Source organism: Moschus berezovskii, chromosome 23 (assembly GCF_049115385.1).
Source record: "Moschus berezovskii isolate FMDL1 chromosome 23, NW_MosBer_1.0, whole genome shotgun sequence".
Taxonomy (NCBI): Eukaryota; Metazoa; Chordata; class Mammalia; order Artiodactyla; family Moschidae; genus Moschus; species Moschus berezovskii.
Window position 1 is genome coordinate 42,840,944 of NC_142482.1, and position 14,656 is coordinate 42,855,599.

General features: G+C 45.2%; 1 protein-coding gene across 3 annotated transcripts; it reads right to left on the bottom strand.

Annotated features, from left to right (window-relative positions):
• Positions 1 to 1,538: 1,538 nt before the first annotated feature.
• LOC129543691 (butyrophilin subfamily 2 member A2-like) lies at positions 1,539 to 14,388 on the bottom strand. 3 transcript variants are annotated; one of them, XM_055406948.2, is made up of 8 exons: positions 12,923 to 14,388; positions 12,334 to 12,461; positions 11,206 to 11,553; positions 7,693 to 7,974; positions 6,033 to 6,200; positions 5,551 to 5,571; positions 5,425 to 5,451; positions 1,539 to 3,377 (listed from the first exon to the last, which is right to left on the bottom strand). In XM_055406948.2, the coding sequence occupies exons 2-8, from the start codon at positions 12,422 to 12,424 to the stop codon at positions 2,761 to 2,763; spliced, it is 1,554 nt and encodes a 517-aa protein (XP_055262923.2). In that variant the 5' UTR covers positions 12,425 to 12,461; positions 12,923 to 14,388; the 3' UTR covers positions 1,539 to 2,760. The 3 variants fall into 3 exon arrangements, with proteins under 3 accessions (XP_055262923.2, XP_055262922.2, XP_088687573.1); XM_055406947.2 differs by having other exon boundaries at positions 5,979 to 6,200; positions 12,923 to 14,386; XM_088831447.1 differs by lacking the exon at positions 12,923 to 14,388 and adding an exon at positions 12,144 to 12,214 and having other exon boundaries at positions 5,979 to 6,200; positions 12,334 to 12,809.
• Positions 14,389 to 14,656: the final 268 nt, after the last annotated feature.

Sequence of the window (14,656 nt, forward strand, 5' to 3'; positions counted from 1 at the left end):
TAGGACTCTGTGCTTTGCAAGCTGTGCAGTGTGGCCCAAAGAAAAAAGAAAAAGTAATCCTTTTAGGAAGAGGAAATAATAACACTCAGGTGACTCCAGACATTTTCGGTTCACTTGAGCGTTGGTTTTCAATAAGATTCTGCTTCAGTTTGATTCTCAGCACTTTGCTGTGAGGCCCCAGATAGTCTGCATTCTACTTGTTTGTCCCGTTCTCAGTGTTTGCTCTGACAGTAGGGGTTTATGTCCTTTAACTAGTTAGTTTATTTCTGCTTTGGGGCTCGTAGGCACAAGATTCCTGCCGCTTGGGAATCTTTCTTAGTCCTCAAGTCTCAGAAGACCCATCACTTCCTTCAGGAAGCCCTCCTTAACTTTACCATCTAATTTTCTATCTGAAGTAGCCCTCCTCAGCTCCCACCCATTCCTCTCTATAATATCATCCTGTTTATTTCCTTCATGGCACAACAGACTGCACATGGTCAATACATTAAAGGTGATAAATTTCTTGCGAGTGAATGAATAAGTAAATATATGAATGAAAGATTGAGTAAAGGGAGCTGGGAGCTGAGTTCTATGCTATTTTATACAGTGACTGGCAGAGCATTGGGTTCATACTTAGTTTCAATAAATACTTAAAACATCTATATTTTATGTTTAGAAGGTACCTTAAAGATGAGACAATTTTTTTAAAAAGTATGAATGAAAACTCTATTTTCCTTAAACAACAACAAACATCACTTCAACTTGCTAGACCACAGTATTTCACTGTGAAATGGGGATCAGTATATTTCTTATGAGAAAGGAAGGATACTGAATAAATAAAAGTGTTTTGCAAACTATAATAAAAGATATGCAAACCCACTCAAAGTCTTATTTTATGGAATACCAGAACACTGAAGAGCTGTAACTTTTCTAAGATTAATACAGGCAGGTATTGGTAGCACTTGTTTCCTGACTCGCAATCTGGTGCTTTTAGTTAAAACTGCTCAAATGTTATCATGTCAACAGCACCAAAAATAAAACACATGCACATTAATAAACCAGTTTTCCATCTCAACGATCACTTGAAGTTCAGTGCTTCAGGTTTTGTCTAGAACGTGTCCATCGTGACACCTTGTTTACTGTAGGAACTGCAGTAATACAATTTTGAACTTTTTAAGTATCTTTTAAATTTTTCAGCCAAGTTTTACAATTGGATGGCCGAATTACATAAAGTCCAAAATACTACGATTTATGCCATAATTTTAAATGCGTGACTCAATTCCAGGATCCTTTATCCTGGTTCTCAAAGGATGTTTTACAGATATTTGGGGGGGACAATCTCTGTTACATTTTGAGTCTACAAAGTTAATATAGCTCCATAATAATAATACTAAGATATTATTTGTTATTTTTCCTTTCATTCTCTCAGTAGTGTAGATAATGCTTTCTAGAGCCTCCATGACCTGTGATTCCAGCATTGAATACAGAGGCAGATGGTGAGGATCCAGCTGCCTTCTAGGAGCCAGACATTAGATTTGCAAAAAAACATTAAAAAATACCACACTTCTCAATAAACTTTATTTTACATTGCAAACAACAGATAGTGATCATTCCTGAAACATGTTTTTCATATTAACCTATAACTGACTTGTTCCTTTTTTAATATAAGTTAATAAATACATTAAAAAAGTTCTCAGTTTAATCTCTAATGCCACATATATTGATAGATATAACCCACATGAGCAAAAGCACTTTTCTGTCCTCAATAATTTTCATGTGTCTAAACGCATCCTGAGGCCAAAAAGCTGGAAAGCACTGCTCTCCTCACTGAACCTGAACTTTGAGATCCACTTCCAATGCTTATCTGCTCATCTGGGACCTTAAACCTTAGGCCACACACAATAACAAAGTACTGACGCCTTGTTTATTGTAGGGACACCTAAGCCAGGCCAGGCCAGGCCAGGCCCAGATGCATCCTTGTCCTTCATCCTCCTTCATCCTAGATCGTCCTGAATCTAGTCCTGTGGAGCTTTACTGTATGCTCTGGAAATCCTGGGGGTGGGTTAGAAATGGACCTTCTGTCTTACTTCCTGCATCTCCAACCTCCATTTCTGGCTCCCTGCCCCTCTTACATCCCAGTATGTCTCGTTGTCCTTGCCCCAGATCCACAGTGAGAGTGAAAGTGCAAGTCTCTCAGTCGTGTGACTGAGACTCTTTGTGACCCCATGGACTTTACAGTCCACAGAATTCTCCAGGCCAGAATACTGGAGTGGGTAGCCTTTCCCTTCTCCAGGGGATTTTCCCAACCCCGGGATCAAACCCAGGTCTCCCGCATTGCGGGTGGATTCTTTACCAACTGAGCCACAAAGGAAGCCCAAGAATATTGGAGTGGGTAGCCTATCCCTTCTCCAGCAGATTGCAGGTGGATTTTTTACCGACTGAGCTATTAGGGAAACCCCAGATCCACAGTATCTGATGTCAATTCCAGTCTCAGGCTGAATGAGTCAGCCGATGTTAAAGCAGCTGGTTCTCTGCCTGTCACTTTCTCACACTTACTTGTTGGTTGGGAGCCATGTGGCAGTACTTAGTGTTCCTGAGACTGGCCCCTGCCCCATGGTTACATGCAACAGGTTACTAAAGCAATAGCCTAATGAGGGAGACACATGCTCTGGGGCTTGAAGACATGTCCAGGGGAACCCCAGGGGAGACTCTCCTGTGACCAGACAGAAGGAGGATGGTATTCCTCCAGGCGGTGCTGTAGTAGAGGTGGCCTGGGTTTCCCTACCTGGCTCTGAGACCAGGGAATTGGTGGTTGTGGTGAGTCTCTGCCCTGTGAAGGACCAGGCCCCCCTCAGGCACTGTGACCCCCTGGGCCCCCCTAAACGATGGACAGATACAGAGAGGGCTATCATCGGACCCCAGCCTGAAGAAGGGCCTCAGGGGCCCAGAGAAGGGTGAACGGGGACATGTGTAGATGTGTGACCTGTCCTTCATGTTATAGAAGGACACATCTCCAGCTTCATAGTCCAGGAAGACGCCCAGCCGGTGAAGGCGCTCTTTCAGCGGCAGAATCTTCTCTGGGGAGGAGAGGGCACGGTATTGGTTCTCAAACATCTCCAGGGTCCAGAAGCCATTCGGAGGAACCAGGAGGGCCTCCCCTTTCCTCTCTACATTGTCTCTACAAACCCCCACAGCCCACACCATCACGTTTTCGACTTCCACCTCCCAGTAATGTCTCCCTGAGGAGTAGCTCTCCAGGCCCAGGACACAAGGCTGACAGTCGAATCTCTCTGGGTTGTCGGGCACGCTCTGCCTGGAAGGGCCCCTTCTCACACTTCTCCGGTCCTCTGACAGGAACAGCTCGGGATGAGCGGTGTCTGGGTCCAGGACCACATCAGCTGCAGAGGAAATCTCAGGTTTAGGCCTGGGATCTCACAAGACTGTGAGATCCTGAGACCAGGACCTGACTCCTGGTCCCCTGAGAGATCCCAGAAAGCTTGGGGAAGATCCCCTGGGTAACAGCCTTTTCCATGAAAACCCCTTGACCCCAGATCCCAGGCAGCTCACAGATAGAACTGAATTGAGTCTGAGTCTGCACTTCTCTCTCTTGAGTGGCAGGAGCTCTGTGTTGGGTAGAGGAGGACTGGGGCTCTAAGAAATACAGAAAGTTCAGCCAATGAGCTGAAATGAATGGCTCCCACTTTCTCTCAAAGTTCTCAGATCTGTCAGCTTTTCTATTCAAGATATATGATCTCTGGGGCTCGAGTTAGAATAAAGTTTCCCACTTGGCTTAAACTAGCAAAGAGGTCCTCTTCCCCTCCCCCAATCAAGCAAGTAAGGCCAATTTTTCCCTATACAGATAAGGGTGATAAAGGGTGATTTTTCCCTACATGGTCATCTGTGTCCTACTGGTTTAACCTGCTGACAGCTGATTTAAATGACTAACAAGGGCACCCTTCAGAGGCTAAAAAAGGAAGATGATGTCCCCCAAAGTCATCCTGCTGCCTGAGAGGTAAGTATGGCAAAAGGTAGGGGAAACTATATCCATCCATTTTGCTTTAATAACATGGGTGTGATGACTACAGTTATGACCTGTCCGGATATAAGAAATGTTTCAGACCCCTTACATTCTGCAGCTGTCTCTGCAGGTACCTTTGGGCAGTTACTATTAGTCAGTCAACATCTAATACAAAACAATTGTGTTAAAATGATTTTCTTTTTTCTCGAAATTGATATGTCTGACTGTGATAATTTTGAAATTTGAAAGAGGAAACGTCTGAGTGCTGTGGGATCCAGCAAAGGCTGGATTTTTGATGCTCTTGAGCAGAAGGTGACATCATAAAACTCAAAAGTGCTCACTAGGAACAGGTCATTGGACCCTGTACTTTCTCTCTTGCCCATATCCCCTCCCCTATACACAGAATATCAGTGCTCTCTTGGAGCTGGAAGGCATTTCTGGCCTCTACACACCCCTGAACCAGGCCTGGAAAGTTCACTGCCTTTCCCACACATGGTTCTTCCACTGTGTAGTCTATATACCATTCCCCACGTTAGAGACAACTAGGTCAGTATTGTCTTCTTTCAAATTTATCAGGACTCAAAGAACAACGGCTACTAAAATGTAACTTTTGGGGGGCTCTACTATGTATGGTTTCTTGGGTTTTGGCAGCTTGAATGTTTATGCTTCTCTGGTGGCTCAGACAGTAGAGAATCTGCCCGCAATGCAGGAGACCCGAGTTTGATCTCTGGGTCAGGAAGATCCCCTGGAGAAGGAAATGGCAACCAACTCCAGTATTCTTGCCTGGAAAATTCCACAGACAGAGGAGCCTGGCGGGCTATGCCCATGGGATCGCAAAGAGTCAGACACGACTGAGCGACTTCCCTCACTCACCATGTATGGTAGACCTTTGGTGATCATGGATGCTGCTGCTGCTGCTAAATCGCTTCAGTTGTGTCCGACTCTGTGCAACCCTATAGACGGCAGCCCACCAGGCTCCCCTGTCCCTGGGATTCTCCAGGCAAGAATACTGGAGTGGGTTGCCATTTCCTTCTCCAATGCATGAAAGTGAAAAGTGAAAGTGAAGTTGCTCAGTCGTGTCTGACTCGTAGCAACCCCATGGACTGCAGCCTACCAGGCTCCTCTGTCCATAGGATTTTCCAGGCAAGAGTACTGGAGTGGGGTGCCATTGCCTTCTCCAGATCATGGATGAAATTATTCTAAAAAAGAAAGGATGGTCAGTAGTAAACTATAGAATTGGTTAAGACCTGTGGAGTGTTCTTGACAGCAGAGATAGAACCCAACACTGGGTGGGATCCTGCTAGTGCACTGACCCCAGGCTCCTGCTTCCCCAGCCAGCCTTGGGCCCCGTTGCTCCTCTAATGTGTTGTGTTGGCTGCCTGGTGGGGAGAAAGCTCAGGATCTCAGGGAATGTTAGAGGCGCTCACCTGCATGCAAGAGGCTTCTTCTCCATCCTGCAATGGGACAGGCAGAGAGATGAGCTTCATGAGATAATGGCTAACTGAGCAGAATACAAATCATGCAGGGAGTAGTTCAGGAAATGCTAAACTTACGCAATTCTTCTTGAAGTTGCTCTGGAAAAGAAATAGAAACAAATGAATGTCTTTAAGAGAAGAACTAAGAAAATCTGAGTTTGTCTTAAATAATGAAAAGTTGATCTTTTCTATGAATACCACCACCCTCTTCCCCCAGTGCCTAGGGAACTGTCAAGATACCAGAAATGATAATATGATCAGGTGGCTAGATACTCTCAGTACTTATTTAGATTTGCTTTTGTTCAACAACATAGGGCTACATGTAGCCAGGTAAATGGATGCAGCATTTGCAGAGTGGAAGAAAGTCAGGTCTGAGGGATTCATTACTAGGGTGTGAGAGTTCCAAGCCCTTGCTGCTGGTTTACTCATGCCCTCTCTGTCTCCCAGGCTTTTAGCTGTCCGAGTTGTGTCTTTTATGACAGTGAACTGTCCTCCTACTCTTTTACCTTTTGTCTGGCGTTCTTTCTCTTTTTCCACACGTTCTTTCCCCAGTTCCTTACGTGCAATTTCTTTCTCTTCATTTTCAGCCTCTTTTTGCATGGACAGAATCTTTTTTTCCACCTGGAGTTTCTTGATGAGACAGATGCTCCCAACAATGAGGAGAAGCAGAAAGGGCAGGATGACAGCCAGGGCCACCATCCAGGGAGATGTTCTGGGAATAAAGGATTCTGAAAAGGGAGCCCAAAAATCCTATTTAGTGAGAAAGAGGAGCTCCAGGATGAGAGCCCCTCGGGCCACAGATCTGAAGAGCTCCATCAGGTCCCTGCTCCACCAGCTTCTCTCTGAGAAACCCCAGCTAGGGAAGGAAACTTCGACTCTGCACTGGCTCACCCCGCAGTGATTGCCAGGACGGGGGGCTCAGCAGACAGAAAAGCGAGTCACCATGGGTGGGACCAGGCTGACTAAAAGCTAACCAGCCATATAGAATCAGCACAGCGACCATCCCTTATTGCCTAGAACATTAAAATACCTTCCTCCCTGCTTCTGCCCATACCTTCTGCCCTTCTGCTGTCTGTCAGCACAGTGGCCTAAGTGAGATCATGTTATTTCTTTGCTCAAAACCTTGCAATGTTTCCTATCTTATTGAGACTAAAAGCCAAAGTTCATTTGCGGCATACACTGTCCCATAGGATCCAGACCCATGGCCTCTCTGGATTCATCTCCTCCAACTCTCCCTAGCCTCAATTCATTCGAACATGTATTTGTCTTAGGGGGTCTTTGAAAACTGCCAGATAAGCTCCTGCCTTAGCCCTTGGGCTATGCTGTTCCTTTCATCTGGCTTGTTCAGTCCTCAAACAATCTGCGCATGGCTTGCTCCTCATTTCCTCAATGGCCACCTTTCCCCTGAAGCCTTCCCAGATCATCCCATTTACAATTACAATGCCTTACAGGCTAAAGTCCATAGGGTCACAGAGTTGGACATGAGTGAAGCGACTGAGCACACACGCACGCATGTCCCTAACACTCCCTGTCACTTCACTCCCTAATATTTTTCTAAAATACTTATCACGATCTGATACAGTCCACAGTTTAATTACTTCACTCCTTGTTTTAATTAATGATTTCACTTATTGTCCTCTGCTGTTCTAGAATGTGAGACCCATGAGGGCAGGCATCTTCTTGTATTTTGTTCACTGATTTATCTTGGATTTTGAGAACAGTACCTTGAACATACGCGATACTTGTTTAGTACTTCTTTAATGCATTTATGAATGTCTATAGATAGACTTTCTTCAGCACTGTCCTTTGGGAAATATCATGGGGAGGAAGGGAGGGCTTCAGCAGACATTACCCACCCACACCACCGTTCATTGTTTTAGGACTGTTCTAAATGTTTGAAAATTGCTGCAGTATAAGGACCATGAAAGAGGGGGAAAAAAAGAAAAAAATCAAACAACTATCAGATTTACCCTTAAGGAGGCTTCTTACCCCTGTGTTTTGAGACAATTTGATTTTTCTCTTATGACAAGGAGAGGCCTCAGCTCAGCTGTAGCTTCCAGCTCTTCAGGGCTCAGGATCCTTCTACCCCAGAGCCCTACCTCCCCATCCCCCTGCTGGGCTCCAATCTGTCTGCCGAGCATCCTGCCTCCATGAAATAAGCCTCCAGAAAAAAAAAAAAAGGAAAGAAAGAAATGAGCCTCCAGAGAGCAGGGAACTAACCTGGAATGAAAATCACAGATTCCTTCTCCTGGTTGAGCAGGGTGTTGCTGACGGAGCAGGACATGTTCCTCACTGAATGATCCCTGATGATCACAGCCATGGTGACCAGGAAGAGCCCATCTGCACTCACAGTGTAAGCCTCTTCCAGGGGGGGCACGGTCTCACCATGAGGGTCCCTCCACACAGCATGGGGCCGTGGGTACCACCCTGCAGATGTACACTCCAGCCGGATGCCTCCATCCTCGTGACCCTTCATTTCAATAACGGGCTTAGAGCCCAGGCCTGGGGAGAGAGACCAGGGCTCAGTGAAAGAAGTAATGGTGTCTTAGCCAAAGTGTCTTAGGAGAGCAGCTCTTAGTGATGAAGAGGCAAGAAAACAAGAGGCTGGTGTCCAGAAAAAATGATTAGGCACATTCCATGCACTCTCTTCTGTGAAGGGAGAAAGAGGGAGGGATGGAAGAAGGAAGGAAAGAAGAAGACAGTAAGGAGAAAAGGAAAGAAGAAAACTTTGATTTTGGAGAACACCAGGAGGCCAGCATGTGCAAAAAAATTGTGAGATCTCTGAGGGGAAATGCTTACGTTGCATTCTTCTTTGGGCTCTCCCTACAGATTCCATCACAGGAACAAGCATCTATCTGCCTCCTAATAAATGTTTGTTGACTGATTGCTTCAGCTAGAGATTTTAATTTTCCACTTCTGGGTGGGTGTGGCCATTCTGATCAGAAACAAACAGGTTTAGGCTTTCACTTTCTGCCCTGAGAGGACTTCTCAGCAGCTCTGGCTTCTTGAAGTTTTAGCTCAATATAATAAGGACAGAAACCTGCCAGGCTGGCAGAATTTTAAGAAACTTTTTGACTTCAAGGCACTGTCTCTCTTCTCCTGGTTTAGGGGCTTCACATCACCATAGCTATCTGATAATCAAACGGAGGTGTTGGTTTTTAGGAGAATTGAGAGAGCTAGCTTGCAAAGCCAGGCCTTACGCCCCAATTCAGAGATATTTACCTTCCACATATTATACCAAAGACAAAATTAAACCTCACTTAAGTCTTACTGATTCTTCCTCAATTTGATCTTTTCAAGATGGAAAATAAAAAAAAACTAGTGGCGGATTGAAAGGCTGGCATGGAAACTCTGAAGTGGGATAAGATTCAAAAGAACTCAGTAACTTGGGAAGAAATCCTACAAAACGTTTCGGGGGGTTTAGTAAGGGCAAGGATGAGATAACAGATCTAAGGACAAAACCAGCCAGCCAGTTAACCAAACCAAAAAACAGTAAAACAAACAAAAAATTGTACAACGACTCAAATCAGAGTGGGGTAGGCCAAGCCAGGGTCGTGTTTACCATAATTTGCCAAGCTCTCTTCCCCTCTGCCAAGGTGAACCATAAAGTTCCAGGCAGGTCTGTATGAAGTAGAGCCCCACCAGACTCATGAAGGATATACTTCATGTGTCAGAAATAGATTTTTGTTGATTTAACCTACTAAAATTTGAGGGCTGCTTGGACCAGAGCATAAGCTCAACAATCCTGACTAAAGCATATGTCAAAGATGATTAAAAACACGGACTGGTAAGAGGCTCGTGGGGAAAGGTGAGAAATAAAATAGATCTCAGGCTTAGAATAGAGATAGCTCAGGTATGATGTGATGACCACTTACAGCTTTATGGAGCAGATTCATTTATTCCTTCAATAATATTTACTGAGCATCTGTTATGTTCCAGGTTCAGTTCTGAAGATGTGGATACAGCAAGAACAAAAGAGAAAACAACCCTATATGAAAACTACATTTTCGTGGAAGAGACATAATAATCTGGATAAATAAGTAAAATGCATACTATGTAAGATGGTGATATGTCCCAAGGAAAAAAGCGGGGAAGGGAGAGGAAGTGAAAAGCATCAAGAATGGTGTTTGACCCTCACAGTCATGGAAAATAACTTGCTAGAAAGAAAAAAGATAGACTGAAGTCACATGTGAAAAACTTCTCTTTGGACTTCATGAAAATGGTGTGGAGCATCCTATATGATCAGTGAGAGTGTACATTGGTACAAACACTTTGCAAAACAAATGTGTAGTATCTATTTAGGATGAAGATAAATATTTCTCATTTATTATACAGCACTTTTACTCCAAAGAACCTGTCTTAGCTGGGGATTTTGAGAAACGGCATGTTATGAATTGAATTGTGTCCCTGAAAAATTTTTATGCTGAATCCCTAACCTCCAGTTCCTTAGAACATGACTGTATTTGGAGACAGGGCTTTTAAAGAGGTAAATAAGTCAATGTGAGGCTGTTAGGGTAGGCCCTGATCCAATCTGTTAGAGTCCTTATAAAAAGAGATTAGGACACACAGAGATACAAGAAATTCACAACCATAGAGCAAAGGCCACATTAGGACCCAGACGGAAGACCAGGTGAGGGCCCAGCAAGAAGGTAGCCACCTGCAGAGCAAGGAGAGAGGCTGCTGCTGTTGCTGCTGCTGCTAAGTCGCTTCAGTCATGTCCGACTCTGTGCGATCCCATAGACGGCAGACCAGGCTCCCCAGTCCCTGGGATTCTCCAGGCAAGAACACTGGACTGGGTTGCCATTTCCTTGTCCAATGCATGAGAGTGAAAAGTGAAAGTGAAGCTCAGTCATGTCTGACTCTTAGCGACCCCATGGACTGCAGCCTACCAGGCTCCTCCGCCCATGGGATTTTCCATTGCCTTCTCCGAGAGAGGCTGCAGGAGAAACCAAACCTGCTGACAGCTTGATCTTGGACTTAACAACCTCCAGAACTGTGAGAAAACACAATTCTGTTATTTAAGCCACACAGTCTGTGGCCTTTTGTCATGGCAGCCCTAGCAAACTGACACTGTCAGTAGAAGGCAGCATGCTATCTGTTGATATGAGGAGTGGTTGTAGCTCAAAATAATTCAGTAATCTGTATGTTAATCTTCTACGAGTTTTTCTGCACGAGTACTCTGTATAATGGGCCTTCCCAGGTGTTTCAGTGACAAAAAAATCTATCTGCAATTCAGGAGACGCAGGTTTGATCCCTGGGTCAGGAAGGTCCCCTGGAGAAGGAAATGGCAACCTATTCCAGCATTCTTGCCTTGGAAATCCCATGGACAGAGAAGCCTGGCAGGCTACAGTTCATGGGGTCACAAGGAGTTGAACACAACACAGGGACTAAACAACAACAAATTCTATTTAACAATAAAAATGTCTATTTCTAAAACATGTTACTGAGACATATGCTTAGAGATTTCTCAGAAGTAGGCATAAGGATAATATGCAGGGACTAAGCACTTGCCCCTGCTCAAGATGACAGCTGGGTGTGTCTCAAGAGCTGATACCCACAGTAGCAGAGCAAACCCATTCAGTGAGTCCTTGAGGAGGGAAAAGCCACCCTCCCTGTTTACAGGGAATTCTAGGCGCAAAATCCCCTGATCTGCAGGGGGCTTGGAGTGAAGAGAAAAACTTTCCCAAAGAGTCAGGCTGTGAAAAAGCAACCTCACAAAATGAAAGCACGCACCTGCCACTGTCAGGTGCATGATGGCCTCATCATAAGATCTGCCTTCTTGAAAATAACAGCGGTAGATGCCGTTTTCGTGGGCGGTGATGTTGTGTATGATCAGCCCCACACTCCCCTCGCTGATAGCTTCGCTCACAAAAGTTGTTCTTCCCCGGTATTCCTCCATCTGCTCCTCTGTTCTCTCCCGCCTTCCCTTGTACACGAACACCGCAGGGGAAAACTGTGTCCGGAACCACCGCACCTCCATGTCCTCAGCATTTTTCTCTGGTGACAGGTGGCAGCGTAACGTGGCGTTTTCTCCCACCATGGCCAGGATTGGATCAGCTGGTCCCAGGACAGTGAACTGGACTGTTACACAAAGCAGTAGAATCAGACAAGGGCACCAGCCATCAACTCACTGAGACAGCAAAGGAACTGGGTGTTCCAGGGGACAGACATGTTCTCTAAGCCCACAGGAGCTTCCTGGGCTGAGGATTCTGGGGGCCAAGAGATGTGGCTGGTCGGTAGTAAAAAAACAAACAAACAAAAAACACCTAGTAGGGGTGTCTATTGGGGATACTAATGCTTCATGAACAGCACATTGAGAAGCCTACCCTGATCACCCCTCATGAACCCTGAGCTCACAGAGGTTCTCTTCTGTTTCCCAAACCAGTACAGTGCCTGCGGTATAGGATATAAACTCTAGCTGTCCACTGTGATCGCCACTAGCTAGTCCCAATTGGCGTGTGCTGTAATGTAAAAGACACACAATTTTGAAAATTTAGAATAAAAAAGCTAAACATCTCATTGTTCATATTTTACATTAATTAAAATTTTAAATAATAATACTTTGGTTATTTGGAGTTAAAATGTTTTATGAAAGTTTGCTTCATCGACTGGTTTCCTTTTCCTTTTTAAAATGTAGCTACTAAGGATTTTTAAGTACATATACAGCTTGCCTTTCTGGCTCTCACTGGATTGCTACTGGAGTGCGCTGGGATCCATCTGATGACTGTGATCCATTTGATGACTGTATGCAGAATGAAATGGTGAGTGAGCACAACTGCAGCCCTTCTTTACCCTTTACAGACTTAAGTGTTGATTTTCTTTTCTGAAAAGTTGATAGGAATTAGTGGCATACACCCCTACCTGAGACCGGTGCAAACGAGCTGAGGAGGTGGAAGAAGAGAAGGAAGCCTGACAGGGAAAAATACAGAGAAGCAACTGGCTCCATAAGCATCCAAGAGGAGTCACCCGGAGAGGCAGCGACGGGAGACCTAGGGAGACGTGGAGAATCAGCCAAGAAGACTTGTCACCATAGTTCTGATCTAGGTCATACTTTCCTGTAACCCGTGCTGGTATCATCAGCGCCCCAGCTTCTGTCTTGGGCCGCCCCCTTCGACTCCCGGTTCAGGTATTTCCCGATAGATTGATCCTTTAAACACTGCACGGAATGTCAACAATACAGCGATCTGGAAGGCAGTTTTCCCCTCTCCTCGGCTCAATTTCCCGCCAGAGTTGAGTTTCTTCAGACGTCACTTGATACTCTTCCAAACCCCCCCTCCCTTTTCTCCTCCCAGCGATTCAGGCTAGACGCCAAGATAAGTCCACCTTCGCCCCCGGAAGCCTCCCCTCCCCGGGTCCCCGCCTTTCCCCTTATTGGGTTTTGTGCCTCCCATCTACCGCCTCCCACCCTCTGCCCCACCTCGAGAGGTCGCGCAACCCCTCCCTTTCTTACCTTCTAGAATGAACTTCTGCGTTTTCTTTTCTCCTCCTTCCGCTCAGATAATGATTTTCTGGCTGTCCCTCTTCCCCCTAAACCCGCCCAGGGGCACATTCACCACCCTCCGGAAAGCGGAGAAAAAAACTTTTCTTCTCCTCCCTCCTGTTAGTGGCGGCGTGGGGCTTGCGGGCCCCGGGTTCCGGTCCGCCTGGTGATCACAAAGTCACAAGATTTTCAATGAATGATTCAGAGCCGGCTGTGGGTCAGCCAGCCAATGGCATCCCTGAGCTTGCTTTCTCACCAGTTACTGGGCAGAACACACAGAAACAGTATAGGAATTGAAATCTTACAGCAGTGCTGCTGCTGCTGCTGCTGCTAAGTCACTTTAGTCGTGTCCGACTCTGTGTGACCCCATAGACGGCAGCCCACCAGGCTTCCCCGTTCCTGGGATTCTCCAGGCAAGAACACTGGAGTGGGTTGCCGTTTCCTTCTCCAATGTGTGAAAGTGAAAAGGGAAAGTGAAGTCGCTCAGTCATGTCTGACTCGTAGCGACCCCATGGACTACAGCCTACCAGGCTCCTCCGTCCATGGGATTTTCTAGGCAAGAGTACTGGAGTGACTTGCAGCAGTGCAGAGCCTTTTAATAATTTCTTTTTCTTTTTTTCAGAAGCGTGATACTTTTCGTTTTCTTTTGAAACCTTGAGATTTCCCCAAAGATTTTGGCGTTGCTTGTAATCACCAGGAGAGGCCTCCCCATTGCGTTTCCTGCGATTACATCTCAAACAGACAACCTGACACAAAGTCCTTGACACAGAGTCAGCTTTTGGGGAACCCGAACTAAGAGATGAGATCAGTAGAAATTTCACCAGACATCATCAACAGGGAGAATCATCTTTTCTGCAAAGGGATACTTACATACATACCTGAGTCTAGTAATTGAATGAAGAACTACAGATTAAATTTCCAAAAAGAGTCACTCTCGTTGAGTCACGGGAATGAATCTCCAATCATGGAGGCCCTTAGTATATACAGAACAGAGGCCTCCTTCAGAGTGAGCGAGGCCATGGCTATGTGTGCTAGGCTGAAGAGTTCACACCATAATCTTTATAGCCTCTGATTATAACACATTACATGGCAAAAAGGTTATGGATCTTAAAGTAGAGAGATTATCCTGGATTCATAGGGAGATTATTTTGGATTATCTGGATGGACACAACCTAATTACATAAATTCTTTAAAAATGGGAAGAAAGAGAAGAGTCAAAAGAGATTAAGTGGAAGAAGATCCAGGGTGGATTCCAAGATGGAGAGGGATTCAATCTGCCATTACTACTTTGAAGATGGAGGAAGAAGACCAGGAGGTAGGGAATGTGGGAGCCTCCAGAAGCAGGCAAGAGCCCTAGGCTGACAGCCAGCAAGAAATGACCACCTCAGTCCTACAACTGCAAGAAACTAAATTCTGCCAACAGTTTGAATGAGCAAGGAAACAGATTATTTTCTAGAGTCTCCAGAAAGGCATACAGTCTGCACCCACCTTGATTTTAGCCCAATGAGACCCATGATGGTCTTCTGGCCTACAAAAATGTGAGATAATAAATTTATTTTTGTTTTAGGTCACAAAATTTGTGGCAATTTATTACGACAACAATAGAAAACTAATACAAGGAGGATTGTGTGAAAATATTGCGAGATGAATTGTAAAACTTGTGGTGAGTAAACTGTAGGGGCTTAAAATCTGTAAAAGATTCAG

Excerpts from the sequence above, each read along its gene's own strand:
- LOC129543691 (XM_055406947.2), bottom strand. The coding sequence starts at position 12,424 with ATGCTTATGGAGCCAGTTGCTTCTCTGTATTTTTCCCTGTCAGGCTTC. Across the intron at positions 6,201-7,692 it reads ATCTGTGATTTTCATTCCAG|AATCCTTTATTCCCAGAACA; the intron begins GTTAGTTCCCTG and ends CTCCCTTTTCAG. Across the intron at positions 3,378-5,424 it reads AAGAAGCCTCTTGCATGCAG|CTGATGTGGTCCTGGACCCA; the intron begins GTGAGCGCCTCT and ends TTTCCTCTGCAG.